Raw genomic sequence first — 21,471 nt, 5'->3', positions numbered from 1 at the left:
ATATCTCAGCAATGGTCCGTTTTTCAATTTAAAAAATGAAACATTTGTAAAATTTTCCGATCTTTTCGAAAGCAATATTTCAAACTTTTTGAATCAAGACTATCATTTCAAAAGGGCCAAACATTCAAAATAACGCCCGTTTTTTGATTTTTTAACTCTTAAAAAAATCAGAAGTGGTCATTCATGGTCACTGTTTATAAAAATCGAAAAACTGCAAAAATTTCGCTGAAATCAAACTTTCGGTGGTAATATTTAAAATCGGGGCCCAAAAAATCTCTAAAGTACTTTTCGATTGCAAATCAATTTCACATAAAAAACCAGGTCAAAAAAAAATGCATGCATATTTTTTTTTCCGAATATCACTGTTTTTTTTTAAAAACCCATAACTCGGCGGTAGAATTTTTGATCATTTTTCTCTATGGCTCAGAAGTTGCAGGTTTTTGTCCCCTAAAACAGCGATTCTCAACCTTCTTCTAGGCTGGTACCCCCTACCATGTAAATCAAGTAGCCCCGGTACCCCCGTTGAGAATCGCTGCCCTAAAACATATCAAAAATTCTCTAAAATAAAAAAAAAACGGTTTTTTAGAAATTGAGTGTTTGTGAAAAAAATAGTTAATTAAAAAATCGTCATTTTTTTTCCCTGTACCTATTTTTTCTGCATAGTCCTCAACAATACCTACAATTTTGCCAAAGACACCAAATTGATCAGAAAATTCATTCAAAAGATACAGATTTTCGAATATTTACGTACCATTTTTGTATGGACAGCTGCCAAAATTGAATGGAGACTTGTATGGGTGAACCAATAACACTAAATAGCTACTTTGGTCATAGGGAAGGTCCCAACAAAGTTTGAGCCAAATTAAAAAAAAAATACAAAAAAATACATTTCCGGTTTTGTTAGAGAATTGCTCCAATATAAAAAGTGAGCATACGATTTTTAATCGTTCATTTTTTTTTGTAGAAATCGCCTAAGATGTAACAAAAAGCCTCACGAAATATGCAGACTAGTATGTCTCTCCTTTAAACATACAAAAAAAATGTTAAACTGTTTTTTTAGGTGGTCTAAACGTGAAAAGTTTCAAATCAAGTCTTACATAGAAAAATGGCCAAAATCTAATGTTTTTCAAACATTTTTATTTTTAAAACCGCTGTATCTTCACAACGAGTGAACCTAGGACATCTTTTATGTAAAGGTGTCTGGAGAAACGAGGGTTTTTGCGAAAATTTACGTTTAGAACACATGTCATAAAACCGAGTTTTAATAAATGATTTTTGTATTTTTTTTAGGACCATCCTGCATTTTTCGTGAGACTTTTTGCCACATGTAAGGCTGTTTCCACAAAAAATGAACAAAAATCGTGGACTCACTTTTAAATTTATCTTTTAAACCTAATAGTTTAAAAAAAACTCATTAAAGTGGTGTTTACTTTTATTTCAGTGTATTTTTTTAAACCTGTAAAATTTCTATCAAGTTTGTCTTTGACCCCTTTTTATACGATTTCAAGATAAAGCAATCTAAAAATTACGAAAAACAATCAAACAATCAAATTGAAGTTTGTCTGGTGCCCTCCAAACAGATCAACATTTTCAAATTTCGGTATCGATTGAATCAACAGTCCGATTTTCAATGTTCAATTATCAATTACACTTTCGTTTTAACATTAACAATATGATGAAAAAAAAAAGTTTGAAAAGAAGTAAACTTTTTTCATCTGAAAAAAAAAGTTAACTATCGATTCAACAAGTATTATCAATGAAAATGTCATTTAAGATCTAATTTGTTTTATTCCTTTGATGTTTTGTAGAAATTTAAATACTAACAATTTCAATCGAACCACGAAAAAAAATCTTTCGTTGTCGTTTGCTGAGCCGAGAAATGCTTCAAAGATATCTGAAAATATGTAGTCCAAAATGGTGCATTTTTTCAACATTTTTTCTAAGTTAAAATGTTAAAACAAACATGTAATCGTCAAAATTTGTGGGTATTGCTCAAATCTTGCGAATTTTTGCTCGGGAGACCCGATAGATCCCATTTTCTGGTGATAATTTTATCATATTCGTGTTCCTGAGTTAATTTCACATTAGAAACATGCATTAAAATGTATACGTTCATCCTTTTAAACCCTTTAAAAAATAAAACTTAAAACAATCTTCGATTCACATTTATTGAAAATCAAGTTGGTTTCAAATGATAACAGAAAAAGCAGCAATTTTTTACAGCTCAAATTTTTTAAAGGGTTAAAACGGATAAAAATAAAAAAAAAATATGCATGTTTCTATTGTAAAATTGACTCGACTCAGGAACACGAACATGATAAAATAATCACCAGAAAATGGGAAAATGGGAATGCCAAAAACTCCCTTAAGATTGAACCAATTGAGATGCTTCACCCCGCACTTTGTAGCATTAGATGCAACCCTTTAGATGCATTTTGCCTAGGTTTAGCCTTTTTTAAGATTTATGACGTTTTTGAACCATAAAACTTTGTGTCCCAAAAAAAAACTGACTCCACCAATAAAAAAAATGGCATGGAGTTTCATTCTGTTTATGTAGACCATTTCATAAGATTGGACTGAAAACCGGGCGACGTTATTTTCATATACTTTTGACCGATACTGTATGCGAATGCATCAGTCTTAGTTCTGAACGTAGATGTTTGCGTGACTTTTATAGATCTTATCGCATCTACCATGAGAAGATATATTCATGAGTCTAAACACGTGTTGTAATGATCTAATTATTATTTATTCATTAAAACATACAAACTAACTAGTTAAAATTAAACAAATGCACCACATTCACTGCTCCAGCTTCGCCACAAACGTCCTCGCTTCGTGCGGTTCCTGCGTCACAAACACCTGCCGGCCGGACTTTTCGTCCCGGTAGTCGTTGAACAGCACCGTGTAGACACACTCCAGTCCCATTCCTAGAGCCATTCTCCCCGCGTGAATGTTGGTAATGTCCCCGCTCATCACCGCAACGCCCAGCTGTGCCGCCAGCTCAAACTGCATCTCCATCAGCTGCTTGGCCAGACTCTTCCCGCGGAGGTCCGGATCGACGGCAATGAAGTACACGTGGAACGCCTGCTCCACTCCGAATCGCTTGCAGACGTTCCCGTGTTCGGCCATGTGCGCCAAAAAGCGCAAAATATCTCCAAACTTTTCCGTTTCCGCTGCTTCGGCTTGTTCACGCAGCTTGGCCGCCTCGTCCGCCGCGATCGTTCCAGCTCCGGTGAGCCCCACGATCCGGTCACCGTCCAGTGCCAGCGTGACGTAACCGTGCTCGATCAGCGACAACGAAAACTCCATATCGTCCCGCGTTACCTCGCTGCCGTTGTAGTAACACACCGTAACGGTCTCCTCGGCGTAGAAAAACTTGGCCATGGCCTCGCGGACAGCCTCCCGGTCCTCGCCGGTGGCCCGTCGAAAAACGAGGTTCGTCTCCGAGGTTTGCTCCATCGCGTTCATGTCACACACTTTGAGATTTGCAGAGCGAGACAAGTTTCAGCCGGGAACTCCCTTCTGATCGGTAATAACTGTTAAGTAATGGGAATCACGACAGTCTTAATATTGAGCAGCGTGAGCTATTCGAACCACAGCAAGTTTCGCGACAGAATGGATGTCGAACGCTGACGGGTGGTGACTTTTAAACAATCCAGCTGTTAGTTTCATCCAGACTCTGGTGTGATTTACCGTCGCGGGACGTAAGGAGGCAGTGATACGATGGGTTTTCTCATTCGGTTGTGATATTTTGTTCTGACTAAGTTACTCCAAATTACACACCACACACGTGTGGGTATTTTCAAAACCAAAGCTATGTGCTAAGTTAGGGAATGCTCCAAATTGGAAGCATTCCCGCGTGCTGACTCAAAGAATCGATTTGTAATACACTCAATCCAAACGAAATCTATACGAGAAGGTACTGTGAATCAATGCGTTGTTCAAATAACAATAACCTGAGTTGTACGAAATTATGTCTACAACATAACAGTTATTGACTCAACAAAATGAGAAACCCGATTCCAAAAGTAAAAAAAAAATTAAGCGTAACTTTTGAACTGGTGGCCACCACATTTTTATTTGTAAATTCCAGGTTTTTCCAAGGTTCCTTCCGATACCAAATGAAATTATCTTAATCAGTTTTTTTGGGGTATAAAATTCTGTAAATTGAGAAGGTTTGGTGTCTTGGGCAAAGTTGTTGATTATTATTAGGACTTTTCGGAAAAAAATAGACACACGAAAAAAAAAACCGGTTTTATAAAAAAAAAAAAATTATCAGTTTTTATGTTTTAGGAGACTAAAAAAGACATCTTCTGAGCCATAGTGCGTGATCGTGCAAAATCTGGTTTAGAAAATATAAATTTTATAAAAAAATAGTGTTTTATGGAAAATATCGAAAATCTGGACAAAAAGTTATGAAAATATTTTGTAATGTTTGCTTTTTGATTTTTCTATCAAAAAATACTTAACAATTTTTTTTATAAAGTGTACCGTTTTCAAGTTATATCTGCTTATTAATTTTTGATTCCTTCTCGATTTTTTTTTGTATTTAAAAAATACTGTCGCTCTAATCGAGTCCGTCCCATATGTAAAAACAGCAAGCCGAAAAAAAAACGCAAGTCAAATTTGTCCCGCCTATAAAGTTACGTGTTAGAATTTCACGAGAAAGTGAATTTTCTACGGTTTTCTGGAACAAAGTACTGAAGTTTATTAGTTTTTCTCATAGTTTACATGATTTCGAAAAAAAAACTGCATCATTAACTCAATATTGACAAAATTACATATAGGACGGACTTGATTTGAGCGGCAGAATACTTATTGAAAGAAAAGCACCATTGAAAAAAATATTTTTGAAAACTGAGAAAATTTTCTTTTATTTTCTCTCTGAAACATTGGAAACCGGGTATGTCAAATAATGTCCATGTATTTAGTCAATCCACCGTTCAGATTAAAACAATGTTGGAAAGTAGTACTTTTCAAAGCAAAGCAAAGTAATCCACTTTAACGATCCCCGGGTCTTTTGTGGACTCTGTTGCAAGTTTCTGCTCATTTCTAGGCGTCCGAAGGTTATGTGTGGTGAGTCACCGAAAACCTCTTTTACGCAAATGGACCGACGTTTTACTTCCCCATCCGATAGAAGGCGTGGTCAAGCAAATCTCGTCTCGAAAAATGTCACCGGGTCCGTCTGGGATTGAACCCAGGCCATACTGGGGTGAGAGGCTACCACGCTAACCACTGAGCCACCGGACCCGGCTTTACTTTTCAAAACAAGTGCTAAAAAGTTCAACTTTTCAGCATCCATTTCAGTGCTGAAAGGTAGAACTTTTCAGCATTTGTTTTGAAAAGTGTTTCTATTCGATACTTTTATTTTTGGTACAGAAAAGTAGGCTGTTTCGCCGTTCGAGAATGACAGGAAAAGTGATTAGTTTCACAATGGAATTGTAAAAAATATTTGAGCCTGCAATTTTCAATTGACGATATCTTGCTAAACTATTGGTCCGATTTTCAATGTTAAAAATGAAACTTTTGCGAAATTTTCTAATCTTTTCAATGAAACAAACAGAATTGTATGGAATTATACTGACCGATTCTTAGCGAAGCTACACTAAAATGTTGCTTTTTTCAATTTTTAATGTGATTTTTTATATGAAAGATTTCATTTTTATTATGATTCAATAATTAAAATGTGCTTTGAATGCGTTTTCTTACCTCAAGAGCAAAAAAACTTTTTGAAAAGGAGCCGAAGAATCGGTCTACTGAGTTTGGTAGAGAAGCTCAAGAAGTGGTTTCAACAAATTTTGAATAATTATAGAGGTTTGTTAACTACAATTACAAAAACATTTTTTTTTAACTTGGCAAAATCAGTAAGTTTTATTTTAGTTTATTTCTTGCTCTTGTTAGAACAAATCTATTAGCTGTATCAGTTTCAAAATAAATGTGATTAAAACATAGCCGTCAAACATTATGCCGTCCGGTGTTGTAATGTTAAGCGTGGTTGCTTCTCACCCAGTCGGCCTGGGTTCGATCCCAGAAGGTCCCGGTGACATTTTTCGATACGAGATTTGACTGATTACGCCTTCCGTCGAACGGGGAAGTAAATGTTGGCCTCGGTCTAACCTCGAGGTTAGGTCTTTAGCTCAGTCCAGGTCGTCTCCCTGGATCCTGTCCCGGTGGAGTCGCTGGTAGACAGTTGGACTAACAATCCAAAGGTCGCCAGTTCGAATCCAGGAGTGGATGGAAGCTTAGGTGGAAAAATAGGTTTGCAATTGCCTTACCGTTTCAAGCCTTCAGACACCTAGTTTCGAGGAAGTTCCGCAATAGAGCAATTCCAGCCCAAAACAGGAATTTTTTAAGTACTTTTTTCTCGACCCTCTCCGATTTCAATGAAACTTTGTAGACATGTTATCCTAGGCATATATAAGCCATTTGTGTGTATATGGAACCAGTTACACTCGATAATGACATTTGAGAAGGGCGTAAGTGTTTTAAATATTTTTGTATTTTTGTAATTTAAATATTGCTAATTTACTATCCAGGTTACTATACTACACTGAAAAAATATTATGTTTTCAGTTATGAGCAATGTAATTAGCTTATATCTGTAAGCCCATACATCCAATTGAAATGTGGTCAAAGACAAACTTATGGGAAATTGGACGAACTTTCCGGTAAAAATATTTTCGAGACTGAAAAATCAAGTCTGTCATATAGAAATTGGCAAAAACCATCAAAAAACCTATTTTTTCAACATTTTTATTTTTAAAACCGCTGTAACTTCACAAGGATTGGACTTAGAACAATGGTCAATATGGAGACTTTTATGTGAAATTGTCTGGAGAATCGATTCCCGTATTCGGCTTTTGAAAATTTTGACGTTTAGAGCACTTTTCAAAAAAACAGTTTTAGTAAATGACTTTTGTATTTTTTTAGGTGAGTTGCTCCATCCTGCATTTTTCGTGAGTCTTTTTGTAACATCTTAGGCTATTTTCACAAAAATTTTGAACGAAAAAAAATCGTGGGCTCACCTTCAAATTTGACTTTTAAACTTAAAAATCAAAAAATCTCATAAAAGTGGATTGTTTTTTTCTTTCAGTGTATTTTTTTCGGAAAGCCCGTCAAATTTCCTACAAGTTTGTCTTTGACCACTTTTTGATACGATGCAACGGCTTCGAGATACAGCAATATTTAAATTACGAAATACAAAAATATTTAAAACACTTACGCCCTTCTCAAATGTCATTATCGAGTGTAACTGGCTCCATATACACAAAAACGGCTTATATATGCCTAGGATGACATGTCTACAAAGTTTCATTGACATCAGAGAGGGTCGGGTTGACATGGAATAGGGGGATGGCGTCGCTATTTTTAGACCACGTTTTCCACTTTTTCTCATCGAAACTGACTACTTTATCGACTTCATTTTGCTGGGCGAGATAGGACGCCGTCTATTTTTAGACGATGACTCAGCACTTTTCCACTTTTGCATTCAAAAAACCAGATGTAAGCACGATGTAACGCCACGTCCCTATTGAGCAATCGAGAAATTAAAAAGAGAGATGTGAGCCGGTAACATGGAGTTAAACTTTCGCAACTGGCATGGTAAACTTCACAGCAGCTTGACAGAAAGTTTAACTCCATGTTGCACTTTTAATTTCTCGATAGGGACGTGGCGTTACATCGTGCTGCCATCTGGTTTTTTTAAGTTCAAGAGTGTAAAAGTGCTGAGTCATCGTCTAAAAATAGACGGCGTCCTATCTCGCCCAGCAAAATAAAGTCGATAAACCAGTCGGTTTCGACGGAGGAAAAGTGGAAAACGTGGTCTAAAAATAGCGAGGCAATAATAAGGACATATTTCTCAGCAAAATCAAGCAGACGCCGCGACTTTTCTCGTCCATCATGTTTATTAGTTTTTCTGTACGTATCTGCTTAGAACCTAAATGATAGTAAATGAACGTGTTAAATACACACACTTTCCGTGTATAAATACATATTTCTACGGTGTTTGAATAAATGTGTCTCACTAAACAAGCAATAAACAATTAGAACGTTTTTTTTTTCTTTTCTCCAAACTTCTACTCAAAGTGTTTGTGTTTGTTGATTTTTGCATTACATAGTGAACTTAAGTCTAAAAGATGTGAGAAAGATTAATTCATTTTTGTTTCAGTTGAGAATTTGCCGAAAGGGGATTTTTCTTCAAATATTAGTCGCGAGTTGTTAAACTGAAAATTGTGAGAACAAACCAAATAGAGTCTCTTTCAGCCAATTCTTAATAATACTATTACTTCGATTTTAGGTATATTTTTCACTGTTGTTTTCTAATCGTTCAGATGGGTTTAAGAGATAGGGAGAAGACCGCTCTACAGCGGAAATTTGGAAACGTTGTAATTGGGTCGTCTACCAAGAAGTTTGAATCTATTTCCGGTTGCCCTACTGGTCTAGAGTTTGGCATGCAAACGCACTTTCTACTAATTGGGAGAACTTTGCTTGTCAGAATTTCAACTTCAAATCTAAAAAAAAAGGTGCAGATTTGCGCTAGTTCGCATAACTTATAATATTAAGAGTAGTAGTTCGTAACGAAACATCAACTAGTAGTGCTTGTGTTAGTTTTTAAGGTGCTTTTTGTCTGTCAAACACGAAAAGGTCCAGCCTTTTTCAGCTAAAGGAATCCAGCTTTTGCTCTGCTGCCGATAGAAGTAACGATACCGTGTAGAAATTTAAACTTTTGTTTTGTTTTCCTATACTAAGTTGAATGAATCCACACTACAATGTATAAATATATGTATTTAAGATGACAATATTTGCTTCGTTTTTTTTTAAATTTTGTTAAAGGAAACCAGTACGCATTAGGAAAGCAAGAAGATTCGAGCTGCTAATGGGTAACGAAATTGTGATGTCTAAGTTGCTTTATCATTACGGGGGCTCAATTTGGCGGGTCGTTGATTACTTTCTCTTCACTAGATTCGATTAATGTGATGAAATGTAAAAATTCCAACTGGAATTGAATTAAAGTTGAAAAAAAAGATTCCAAATAATTTCTCGTTACAAATCCAAATTTAAAAATCCACTTTTCAATAATTCTTTCAGCACTATTTTACCGATCCGGTCCTTAACAGTATCCACGTGTTGTCATAGTACACTTAACAGTTAAAACGGAGAGAAAGATTTACCGTGTGTTTGTGTGCCAACATGCGTTCCCCTTCAACATGTGTCTAATATAATAATGTATACCATCATTTTAATTCTCACTCCTCACCCCACGCTCACTCGATTTGTTAAATATTTTATTTACTAATCTCGTTTCTAAAAGTGCAAAACCCACGTGACTTGTCGTCAACTTTGACCTTAAAAAAATTATTTAAATTTGAATGTCCTAAGGACCTACGTCCAACACTGGGGCATTTTACCCTGATTTTCCACAATTATTTCCTTTATAATAACGTCCAACACAATACCATTTGACAACAATGTCCAAAACTAGGGTAAATTACCCTAAAGACCAAAATTAAGACATTTCTTAGTGTCCAACGATGAGGACATTTACCTTAATGTTCAACACCAGAGCTGTCATTTTGACCTAATGTTCAACCCCGAATGTCCTACACCAGAGAACTTTACCATAATGTCCAACTCAAAGCATTTGTCCTAATGTCCTAAATTGTAGGACATTCAACAAAAAAAGGTTCAAAAGTTCCAACAAGTCACCCGTGATTTGCAAAACCACTCTAAATATGTCTCTAAGGTGCGTGCGCAGCTGATTATCGCCTCCTGGCGCGTTAAAATGTCTCCGTCATACTTAATAATTCATTGATTAAGCATTTATTTTTCCCTAAAATAGTTGGCTTGTCCCTTCTGACCTGATTCCTTTCACCCTCCTTCGAACCCTTCCCGTTTCGCTAGTTAGCTTATTTCGCACCATTTGAATTGTTTTCTTCACCTTCTTTTTTTTTTCAATATAATTTTAGTCACACAATTTAAAAGACGACGTTTTGCATTAAGCTTCCTGCTTCGCTCCTTATTGTTTGTGGTTTTCCGTTTCTAATAATTCAGTGTGTGTTTTGCCCCTTTCAACACTAGTAGTGCGCTCATGTAGTTGTTTGCAGATATTTTGTAGAGAAAAAAGACATATCTAGCTAGTGGTATTACACACTTCGTTCTCCTTCGGCGAAGCGTGCGGAAAATGGCTGTTTTGCACGATTCACAATATTTTTTGTTAAAATACACATCGGTTGGCGGTTTTTATTCCTCGCGATTAATTGTTACACGGTGTAGCGCAGTTTCGCTAGATTTTTGTTGCTCCAAATATACACTAATAATGTCACGGCGAATAGATAATAAGATTCACACGGTTGCGCTCTTGTGATTCGTTCCGCGATTGTGATGCACTCGGTTGCAAAGAAAACGGACCGTTTTTCAGCAAGAAATTTCAGTAATTGCTCCTCAACGCGTTCTTTTTCGATCTGCAGTTTGACGTGGCAGGCGCCGGTACTGATCTGGTTGTAGTATGTACTTTAATTTGTGTCAAATCAAATTCAGGTAATTTAGGTAAAATTTTCCAAGAAATCATAACAATTTAGCAATCGATAAATTTAATAATCTCATATTTATTCGCGTTTTTGAGATCTGCATTCGAACAAGGCAGGCGCCAATATTGACTAGATCAGCAAAAAAAGGTGAAGGAAGATTGTTAAAATTTTGAAAATTTCCAGAATTTTATGGTGAAATTAAAATGAAAAGTTCTAATAAATTGTCATTGAAAACGTGGTCACATTTTTTTTTCCATTTTTTCGAAACCTTCAATTTGACCATGTAGGCGCCGGTAATGACTAGCAATCTACGCGCTTATGTAGAGCAACCCATCTTAGGAGTTATTTTGTCTTAATTTGAGAAAAATCTAGTGCTTTTCAAAACGTATTTGACAGCTGGTCATTACCGGCGCCTGTCTGCTTCAAATGCAGATCACATGAGAAGCAGGATCCGCAAAAAAAAACACAGGTTGTGATTTTCTGCAACCGAGTGCCGGCTTGATGTCTCACTGCACGATTTGGCGATGATGATTTCTGCTAAACGTAACGTCAAAAATGTTCGCTCTCTCGCTCTCTCTTTCTCTCTCGCGCTCGCTTTACTCTAATTTAAGTAAACAGCTCTATGACAAAGACTCGCCACAAGGGGCTGGGGTCCACAGCAATTTCCATTGTTGTCACATTGATTTATTCGAAAATTAAATACAGGCATCATGCAGAGTTTGTTTTGTTCTGTCGTTAAATAAACGGTTTCCAAGGGGTGACGGGGGGGGATCATTTTGTGTTTGTAACATTTGAAGTTAGCTTTCCTTTGTTTTGGTTTTTGTGATACTTGTTTTTGTCTCCTGTTATTTTTCTGTTATTTTATTACATTTAGACCGATAGTGACACGAAGCTGTTGTACTGCGTAATGTTTCGTTTGAGAATGTCCGCGCATAGGCCGAGTACCCGCTCGAACCGGGCACGATCCAGTTTGACACACCGGAGCGGGCCGCGAGCGATCACGGTGGCGGCCCGGGGACGGTCCAGCAGCAGGGCGATCTCCCCAAAGTAGTCGCTCGGGCCGAGCCGGCCCACTTCGGCGGGGTCTTCGTTCTAAAATTTTTAGATGAAATTTAGATATTTTCAAATTTTCAAGATTTTTAAGACAAAAAATCATACCACTTCTCGTTTCTGCCTAACGGTGGCGCATCCCTCGACAATAATGTAGAAATCGTTTCCGGGCTCGCCCTGTTTGACGATCGTTTCGCCGTCCTCGAATGTAACCGGTTCCAGCGCGTCCGCCACCGTAAGCCGTTCCCACTTGTCCAGGCTCTCTACAATTAGCACGGAAATTAGTTCAAATTCACTTCAAAAACATCTTAACTATTGAGTAATTCCCAAATCTTCACAATTTTTGACAAACAGTATCACCCTAGTTTATCAAGGTCTGTACAACCCAGATTACACATGTTTCACATATTTCAAAACGTTCTAATGCTGAATTGCTGTATACGGAAAAAGTCAATTCCCGAAATCGTGAATTGTGTTCATGAATTTGTTTATATTGCAAATGCACCATACTCATGAATATTCGGGAATTGATTTTTTTTTCTGTGTATAAGTGTTATCTGGCTTCCAAAGGCCGTTTACCAAATCTTTTGCCAAAATCAACAATTCCAGAGTTTTTTTGAAAAGGTCCCATAAACTATTGTCTTTCATATGTTTATAGGACCTATTCAAAAAAAAAAACTCTAGAATTCCGCTAACATATCCTAACCCCTCAAAAACCGAAACCTACCCAGAATCGACACCCGCGACAGGAACTCCTCGTACATCTTGCGCTTCCGGATGGTCGACCCCATCAGGATGCGCCGGTAGCTGTCCCGGTCGATGCCCCACAGCTTGACGTCGGTTTTGGCGCGCACCGTGGCGGCACGGGGCGTCCCGTAGATCAGGGCCAACTCGCCGAAGCTGCCACCCTCGCCGATCGTGGTCACCTGTTCGCTGTTCACAAAGACCTACAGTTGCGGATTGCGTCGCGAGGCAGTGGAAAGAAGATTGAAAATCGTCATTAGCTGTCAAAGGTCTTTCATTTGAGTGTACTCATTCGGCGCTGAGTCAGTTGAAAAATGTGCAGCAATTTCAAAAATCAACAACCATCACTCTGGCGGCTCAAATTTTTCATACTGGCAGCACTGTTCCAACACTGTAATTGATTGTTTTATAAATATGGCAAAAACGAACGGAACGTTTCAATTTTTTTTTTCTCTCTCTATTAAATCACTCACATGTTTACAAAGTCTCTCTCTCTGTTTGTAACGGCAATCAAAAACACAGCAAACATAAATAAACATTGCACAAATTTAGTCCGCATTAAAAAAAAACACCGTTATAAATATTGTTCGCTCTCGCAATATATGATTCTAAGCGCAAAAATTTCACTTTGAAATGAGCCCCTCCCCCCGCTTCATCCACCTGTTGAAGGTTTCGACTTATTTATAGAGAGTAGATCCATCAATGTGCTATTATCATTCGAGTTCTGACTGAGCGAAGCTGTCGAATTGGATACGTGTTTGTTTGTGCCATGAGCAGTATTTAGGAAAAACGATAAATATAAATAAAGCGGCGGTGAGAGAATGCAATTGCTGTTTGGCAGATTTATCTCAATCGGTTCTGTCAATCTAATGGGAGTCAGTTTTAAAAGTTTACAATGTATTTCAATATCTCGCGAAATGAAAAGGAAACTTAAACCAAAATTGGAACATCAATTTAAAATTTTCTAAAGAACGCCTCAACGAGCTCAATTCCTTTATTCCTTTATAAGGAGATATTAGACTATGACAAACAAACAAACTCGCACTTTTTCGTGTTTGAGAGATTGCCAAACAATATCTCCTTTAGAAAATTGTCAACGATTTTACAAATTTCCTTAGGGGTTATATCAATAATAAAACAAATAAATTTGAAATTTTTCATTTCCAATGAAAGCATATTTTTGTCAGAATGTCATATTTAAAGTTATATTAGCTCTTCAGAGTGAAGAAATGGGTTGAGTTTTTTTTTTGTTTTTGATTAAACTTTGTGAGAATTTTTCTTAGACCAAAGAAGAAATTTTACATACTGTGTTCGTCCATACAAATACACACGGTAAAAAAAATTGGTGATTTTTAATTTTACTTTTTGTCACTGAAACTTGATTTGCCAAAAAACACTATTTTTATTTTTTTGATTTTCTGATATGTTTTAGGGGACATCAAATGCCAACTTTTCAGAAATTTTCAGAACGGGCAAAAAATCTTTGACTGAGTTATGAATTTTTGAATCAATACCGATTTTTTCAAAAAAATCGAAATATTGATCGCAAAATCTTTTCAACTTCATTTTTCGACGAAAATCGAATTTGTTATCATAAAGTACTTTAGCAAAATTTTGATAAAGTGGCGTTGTCTTCAAGAAATAGCCATTTTGCCTTCCTCACTGAGGTAAGGCTATAATCCTGCTCTAAAAATGAACTTTATATTAAAAGCTCGGAGACCCACCTTCATGTATACATATCGACTCAGAATCGAAAACTGAACAAATGTCTGTGTGTGTGTACCGATTTTGACCAAACCAGTTGCAATCGACTTGGTATAGGGTCCCATACATCGCTATTGAATTGTTTGAAGTTTCGATAACTAGTTCAAAAGTTATGTATAAAAATGTGTTTTCACATATATCCGGATCTCATTTATATGCATGTAAACGATGTCCGGATCCATCATCCGACCCATCGTTGGTTAGGTAATCGAGAGACCTTTCCAACAAGTTCACAACATTGAAGATCTGGCAACCCTGTCTCGAGTTATGACCACTTAAGTGAAATTTATGTACATTTTTGAAGCCGGATCTCAATTAAATGTATGCAAACGATGTCCGGATCCATCATCCGACCCATGGTTGGTTAGGTAATCAAGAGACCTTTCCTTCGAGCTCACAACATTGAAGATCTGGCAACCCTGTCTCGAGTTATGACCACTTAAGTGATATTTATGTACTTTTTTGAAGCCGGATCTCAATTAAATGTATGCAAACGATGTCCGGATCCATCACCCGACCCATCGTTGGTTAGGTAATCAAGAGACCTTTCCAACGAGTCCACAACATTGAAGATCTGGCAACCCTGTCTCGAGTTATGACCACTAAAGTTATATCTGTGTACTTATTTTTCTGAATCTAAAAAAAATTATCTGAAATATGTGTCCAAACCATATTACCCATTGTTGGTAAAAAGTGAGGAAGGCTTCAACCACATAGGTGGATTAAGTTAGTTTTTAGGTTACTTTTTGAAAATAGTCGCAGTTATTAATATTTTTAAATAAGTGCCCATGTTTTACATTTCAAATGGGCCAAACATTCAATATTACGCCCTTTTAAAATGTTAGTCTTGATTTAATAAAATGAAAATATTGTTTTCGAAAAGATCGGAAAATTTCACGAATGTTCCATATTTTAACATTCAAAATTTGACCATTGGTTGCCGAGATATCGACATTAGAAAATAATGGGTTGTTCGGGTGAGACTTAGAAAACATCAATTTTCCTGTTTTTAAAGCATTGCATGGCAATATCTCAGCAACTAAGGGTCGTATCAACAAAGTACAAGAAAGCAAAATATAGAGAATTTTTTCAGCAATTCAAAAATATTTTTTTCAAAAGTGGGCAAACATGGGCACTAATTTAAAAATATTAATAACTGCGACTATTTTCATAAAAGTAACCTAAAAATGGCTATAACTTGAAGACAACGGCACTTTATCAAAATTTCACTAAATTACTTTTTGATTGCAAATTTCAAAAATTAAGTTGAAAAATTTTTGCGACCAATATTTCGATTTTTTTGAAAAAAATCAGTATTGATTCAAAAATTCATAACTCGGTCAGAGATTTTTTGCCCGTTCTGGAAATTTCTGAAAAGTTGGCATTTTGATGTCCCCTGAAACACATCAGAGAATAAAAAAAAAATAAAAATAGTGTTTTTTGCAAATCTAGTTTTAGCAACAAAAGGTGAAATTAAAATCACCAAATTTTTTTACCGTGTATCATTTTTTTTCAGTGTAGTCCATATCCATACCTACAACTTTGCCGAAGACACCAAATCGATCAAAAAATTCCTTCAAATGATATAGATGTTTTAACTTTCATATATCATTTTTGTATGGACAGCTGCCAAATTTGTATGGAAAATTATATGGACAAACTAATGATGCAAAATGGCTTCTTTGGGCATACCGGAGGCACCAAAAAAGTCAATCGAATGACTGAAATCTCAAAGAATTGCTTTATTTAAAAAAAAATGAATTTTTTTTCCTGTGTCAAGCTTGGATATGACATTTACAGGTAAAAAAAAGTCACGTCTATCAACAAAAAAAAACAAATTTTCCTGGATATAACTCGAAAACGGTTGCTACAAATGGGATGCTATTCCACTTTGTTCAACGTTTTTCAAAAATCATGATTTAAAAAAGGCAACATTGCAGAATTAATTTTGACCCCCTTGTGCCAGAGCCTAAAAGATGCCACTTTTTGTCACCTAAAACAATTCCAAAAATAAGAATTTTGAGAAAATTCCAATAAAAAAAATTATAAATTTATTTCAAAGTGTAACTTTTTTTCTGAAAAATTCTAAGCAACACGTAAAAATTGCCGGAATTGATCAGATAATCTGTTCTCAACATTAAGATTTTTGAATTTTTAAAAGCCTTTTTGTATGAACGGTTGCCAAAATTGTATGGAAACTTGTAAAGATAAATTAATGCTGCAAAATGACTTATTTGGTCTTAGAAAAAGTATACAAAATGTTCTTTCCATATAAACAAAAATGCAAAAAATTATCGTTATTCAAAATCTCAGAGAATTGCTCCATACTTTTATGAAATCTTCTCCTCTAAAACTTTTCTGAAGACACCAAATCTTTAAAACGTCATCCAACTATGTTAGATTTCGGTTGAGTAATTGTTGTAAAATCTTCATTCAAGGGTCAGGCAAAAATCTAACAAATAGACGTCGTCGTGCTATCTTGTCGCACCCGCCATTTCGACGTTCCGAGAAAAACGCGTTTTAATGTTTGACCTTGAATAAACAAAAACGAAAGAACGCAATGTAAGCAATAACAAACACGTTTTGTTTGGCTGACCATTCTGTGCATTGTCCCGAAGTTTGGTTGAAGTTGGTTGTTGGAGTCCCGAGTTATAATTAAAAATGTTTACGGTAGTCTAACTTGTACGTGCGTCAAACGCGTTCTGACCTGAAATCCCTTTGCCCTTTGTCGCACTTACATCAATTTTCAGGGAGTGACAAGATAGCACGACAAGATTGAAACTACTTTCATATGAAAAGTGACAAAAAATTTCGGAGCTTTTTTGGTTTTCATTGAATATCTCAGGATTGAAATCGAATTTTGGGGATCTGTGAAGGTCAAAAGATGAGGCATTGTGAGCTGCACAAAATGGCGTTCTTAACTCAATTTGGCCCAAAATGCACGTACGACGAGTTAGCATGACGGCGACGAAATGTTAGTTCTATAAGAATATTAACCGAAATTCCAACCTCAGCCAATTTTCAAAAGTACATCCCAGGTGTCATAACTGGGAACCCAGATCTTAAAAATTTGATTTCATTTGAACATTTGAAAAAAGGAAGTTATTCAATGTCAATAAAGTTCTTATATTTTGAGACAGTGTTGCAGCCATCTCAAAAATATTTTCTTTATTTTAAAGAGCATTAAAAAACTTACACCCCAATCTACAGTGAATTAAAAAATGCCTCTATGTATTGTAACAATTACATTGACCTTTAAGTTCATAAACTTTCAAAATAGATTTACAGTCATCCTTCATGTTTAAAACAGTATCCAGACCGGCAAAAATTTAAAAAAAATCAAAGACAATCGATAATTTAACATAATGATTCACTTTTACTTTCATTTGAAAATCTTATCTTAAATTTTTCGAATGATTTGAGACTGCAAAATTCACGAAGAAAAACATTGACCAGGTGTAAATTTTGATTCTCTCCAGAAGTGCAAATCGAAGAGGGGTCGGGGCAACTTTTCCCGATTTCGTGTGAGTTGGTAGAGAATTACCCTGTTACGAGTTTGTGGGTATTCCGAATATGCGGGGTGACTGTACGCCAGTTTGAAAGGCAATATTGGTTTAAGTTGGTGTTAAAATTAAAATTAATATGGACAAAACTATCAAAAACCCCAATCGCTCACCTCAACCTCGCCGATGTCGATCACGTAAAAGTTGTCGCCCTCGTCGCCCTGCTGGATGATCGGCTCGTTCGGCAGAAAGTTACACGGGAACATGGCGTCGAAGATGTCCGACCGTTCGTTCTCGTCCAGGTGGGAAAATAGCACGTTCTTGGCGATCGCCTTCGACAGGGCGGCCATCGTTTTGTAGTCCTTCGGGACGACCTTCTTCACGTAGCTGGTGGCGTCCTCCTCGCTGACCGGTTCCGCCGAGATGCCGCCCCTTCGCCGCACCGGTGGCACCGCCGTCTGCGGCATCGGACTCAGGTCGTCCAGATCGTCCGGGGTCGGTGCCTGCTTGCTGGCGTCCAGCTTGGCCTGCTCCTGGAAGAATTGAGAAAGAGAGAGGAAAAGAGGAAGATTTAGGTATGAGTTGGACTGGGATCAAGATTTCGACAACTCAATTATCTGGTTGTCCAAGCACGATCGTCACGACAGTTTTGTCGTGTCGTGTCCGCGGGAATAACTTGGCACGCCAACCGGTTCGATTGCATGTCGGTCAGCCGGAAAAGTTGCCAATTAATGCGACTGTGGCCCAATATTGACAACTCAAATTAGTTAAACATAATTCACCTCAATTAACAGTACACTCAGTAGATAATTGAAAATTAAATTACATAATCAGAGAAAAGTCAACTTTACTGAAAACATTTACCAAAATTCTTAAGAAAATCTTTGATGTAAAGTTTTTTTCACAAACAGAGTGTACCCTCTCATTTCAGCTGTCTCCTTGTTTTCAATATTCCACTTTCTCCTTTGACTGACAGCAGCGCCGTCGTGGAGGCATATAAACTAGAATTAAATTGAATTATGAACGGAACAAAAGTGCGGTTTCCCCCACTTGCTGCACACCACTTCACTATGGGGTATTTCCATATAAGCGAGCGGCCAAAAATATTTTTTTGCTTTTTTGTGACTTTTTTGTGTTGTTTGTACTTAGTATAATGAAAACAAATGAATTTTCATATTTTTCAAAAAAAAAAGTTTAATTTTCGATTTTTTCATATATTTGAGGCCACATGCATTAAAGTGGTGAATTTTAATATTCTTGCTCTGTCTATTTGATGCATGGAATGGCGGTTTATGCTATGTTAAAGTTTCTGATTTACGTTCAGACTCCCTCCCCTTTTTCTTGAGTTAAAATCCACCTCTTTTTGAAGACCCCCCCCCCCTCCCCCACCAATTAAAATTTGATTTTTGCGGTGTTTTAGAATTTTAGACGGTTTATTTTATGGAACATTGTATGGATTCTCGTCCACGTTTTTTGTTGATCCACTTGCAAAATTCACGTTTTCCACGATAAATTCTTCTAAATCAAAATCACTATGTAACCGATTGTCGTTAGATTACTTAAAATATGAACTTCTTCTATGGGCTTTTGTATACCTCGTTTTGAAGCTACAGAACAACATGCGTAGTTTTTCCTCTGTGGTTTTTCCCTGAGTTGATCATATGATGGTTCTGCAATGTTGTAATTCTTACAAATATACTCGAAAGCAGTTCTCACGTTTTCAGAATAGTGCTTCGTTATATCGTACAGGGACACTACGGTATTATTATCCATACTTTCAAAAGAACACAACAACGAACTGATATGAATATTCGACGAATCGTTTCTGTAAAATACTTAGAATATGAATTTCTACCTAAGTACCAACAAAGTCATGAATATCAAATCAATTTCAAAACATACATAGCAGGTACGTCATTTCTGCCTCCGCAGGTAAATAATGTGATTTTAACCAAACGTATACGCGAAATCTTTAATTTTCTTGCATGAATCAAAATGTTCAAAATGGCATAACTCAAAAAAGTGCACAAAAGTGCACTTTGAAATTTGGAGACAAGTTAGGACATGGTTCAAATTTTAAGCTGAAAAATTTTCAGATCGCACAAATGCACACAAAAAAAGTACTCCATTAACAAAGTTGAAAAAAACTAAATTTTGAATAAAAATTCATATTTTTTGATTTTTATTATTTTTTTTAGCCTGTAAAAGTGTGTTTTGTAAAATGTTATTGAAAAGTTGAATCAATTACCTTTCTGAATATATATAATGATGCAGGAAAAATACATAAATAGCTACACAGTACAACTATGAAAAATAATCATTTTTTAGTCAAAAAACATGTTTTTTCTTACCATTTTCGCCTTTGAAGGTCTGCAATTCAGTGAATTTTGAACCTACAACTTTCAAACTCCGGATTTTTCTTAGTTAGAATGTTTATTTTCGAAAAAAAAATACCAAAAAATAATTAGAGTATGTCGGTTTTTCGATTTATGGCCGCCTGAAACCCCATAGTGCACTTGTACGGAAGGCAACCGCAGTTGGAATATTTTTAGCCCGCGACGACCAAGACCAAGTCGGTGTTGCATTTTTCATGCTCAGAGGAAAATTATATTGCCGCAGCACGCAGAATGAGTTGGAAAAAGCGAAACAATATGACAGCACCTGATTAAATTCGCTGTTTTTTTTTTCAAGCAATATGAAGAAGCTTCCTTAATTCCCAAACCACCAAGTCACTCCTGGTTACATTCGACAGTCCAGGTGAACTACACAGTAAAAACATGTGTAAATTTGGAAGGTGTAATAGTGCCTCTTCTGGGATGTTACATTACCCAAATTTAGTTTGAAAAAGTGGCAAAACACAAAATGAAATTGTGATTATCGAACTATCTATATTTTGAGAAGGAATTTACTTATCGATCTGGATTGATTTGGTTTTGATATGAATTTTTATTACCGTCATCAGGGGTGACATTGGGTCTAGGGGGTGAGATTGGGTCATTCAAAATGCAGAAATTTGTTTGACCCAATCACACCCCTCAGACACAATTTCACCCCTGATGACGGTACTATAATTCGAATTCCCAATAAATATATGTATTTTGAATTTTAGGATTTTTTAACATATATTTAAGAAGACCAAAAAAGGCATAGTATGCGCTAGAATAAAAGATGGTTCAAAATCTGGCAAGTAAAAATATTTTATTGAAAAAAAATATTTTTTTGGGAAGCAAAAATATCCCGAACGCAAGTGATTATTTAGAAAAGTATTCAGTTTTAACAAATTAAACATTCTTCGTGAAGAAAAAGCTTCTTTGCAATAAATGTTTTCGGTACGCTGAGGAAATTTTCTACAATTTCATGTTTGACTTTGTTTTTGTTTTAGAAGAAAGATTAACTTTTTGAAAGGGCAAATAACACTTATTTTAGACATCCTCAAATGTTGGGTTGGATTATAAAATGCAATAATTATTTGTTTAGAAAAAAAGATGAAAATTTCGTAATAAATAAGGGCTTATTTTTATCACTGAGAAAAGCATGTAGAAAATTATCTCAGCTTTTATTTATGCAGCATGTTTAAATTGCAACGTTTCTCGAATAATGTCTCCTTTAAATGGCTATAACTTGAAAACGGCAATCAAAATTAAAAAAAAATCGGGTTTTATTTCCGTGTTCCATAAAACGAGGTAATATTGATTGGTTTAAGTTTTGTTTAAATAAAAAAATGGGAATTTAATATAAATGGAATAGTACCTCAAGAATTAGTGTCCAACAAGTTTCGAAAAGTTTTGAAAATAAGTTAACTATTATTAGGAAAACATAGGCCTGCTTCATCGAATTATTTGAACAATTTTACACTAAGAACAGTTTAAAATAAGTTTTTA

General features: G+C 36.0%; 2 protein-coding genes across 4 annotated transcripts in view; both read right to left on the bottom strand.

Moving 5' to 3' along the window:
• Window positions 1–2,727: 2,727 nt before the first annotated feature.
• On the bottom strand, window positions 2,728–3,607 carry LOC6049585. The gene has a single exon (XM_001866280.2). It carries the CDS (start codon window positions 3,469–3,471, stop codon window positions 2,803–2,805), a length of 669 nt encoding a protein of 222 aa, XP_001866315.2. The 5' UTR covers window positions 3,472–3,607; the 3' UTR covers window positions 2,728–2,802.
• Window positions 3,608–7,888: 4,281 nt separating this feature from the next.
• The window catches only part of LOC6049586 (cAMP-dependent protein kinase type I regulatory subunit), a 115,856-nt gene continuing 102,273 nt past the window's right edge, over window positions 7,889–21,471 (bottom strand). For all 3 annotated transcript variants that reach the window (XM_038259954.1, XM_038259955.1, XM_038259956.1), the window contains exons 2-5: window positions 17,764–18,123; window positions 12,307–12,526; window positions 11,688–11,842; window positions 7,889–11,621 (exon numbers count right to left, since the gene is read on the bottom strand). In XM_038259954.1, coding sequence (XP_038115882.1) covers window positions 11,400–11,621; window positions 11,688–11,842; window positions 12,307–12,526; window positions 17,764–18,123 — 957 coding nt within the window. In that variant the 3' untranslated portion in view covers window positions 7,889–11,399. The remainder of the gene's footprint in view (window positions 11,622–11,687; window positions 11,843–12,306; window positions 12,527–17,763; window positions 18,124–21,471) is intronic.

This window comes from Culex quinquefasciatus, chromosome 3 (assembly GCF_015732765.1).
Source record: "Culex quinquefasciatus strain JHB chromosome 3, VPISU_Cqui_1.0_pri_paternal, whole genome shotgun sequence".
In the NCBI taxonomy this organism is placed as follows: domain Eukaryota; kingdom Metazoa; phylum Arthropoda; class Insecta; order Diptera; family Culicidae; genus Culex; species Culex quinquefasciatus.
Note: the sequence above shows the minus strand (reverse complement) of the source record. Positions and strands in the feature narration are given on the sequence as shown.

Bases quoted from the DNA above. Each gene is read 5' to 3' on its own strand.
- LOC6049585 (XM_001866280.2), bottom strand. From the start codon at position 3,471: ATGAACGCGATGGAGCAAACCTCGGAGACGAACCTCGTTTTTCGACGG.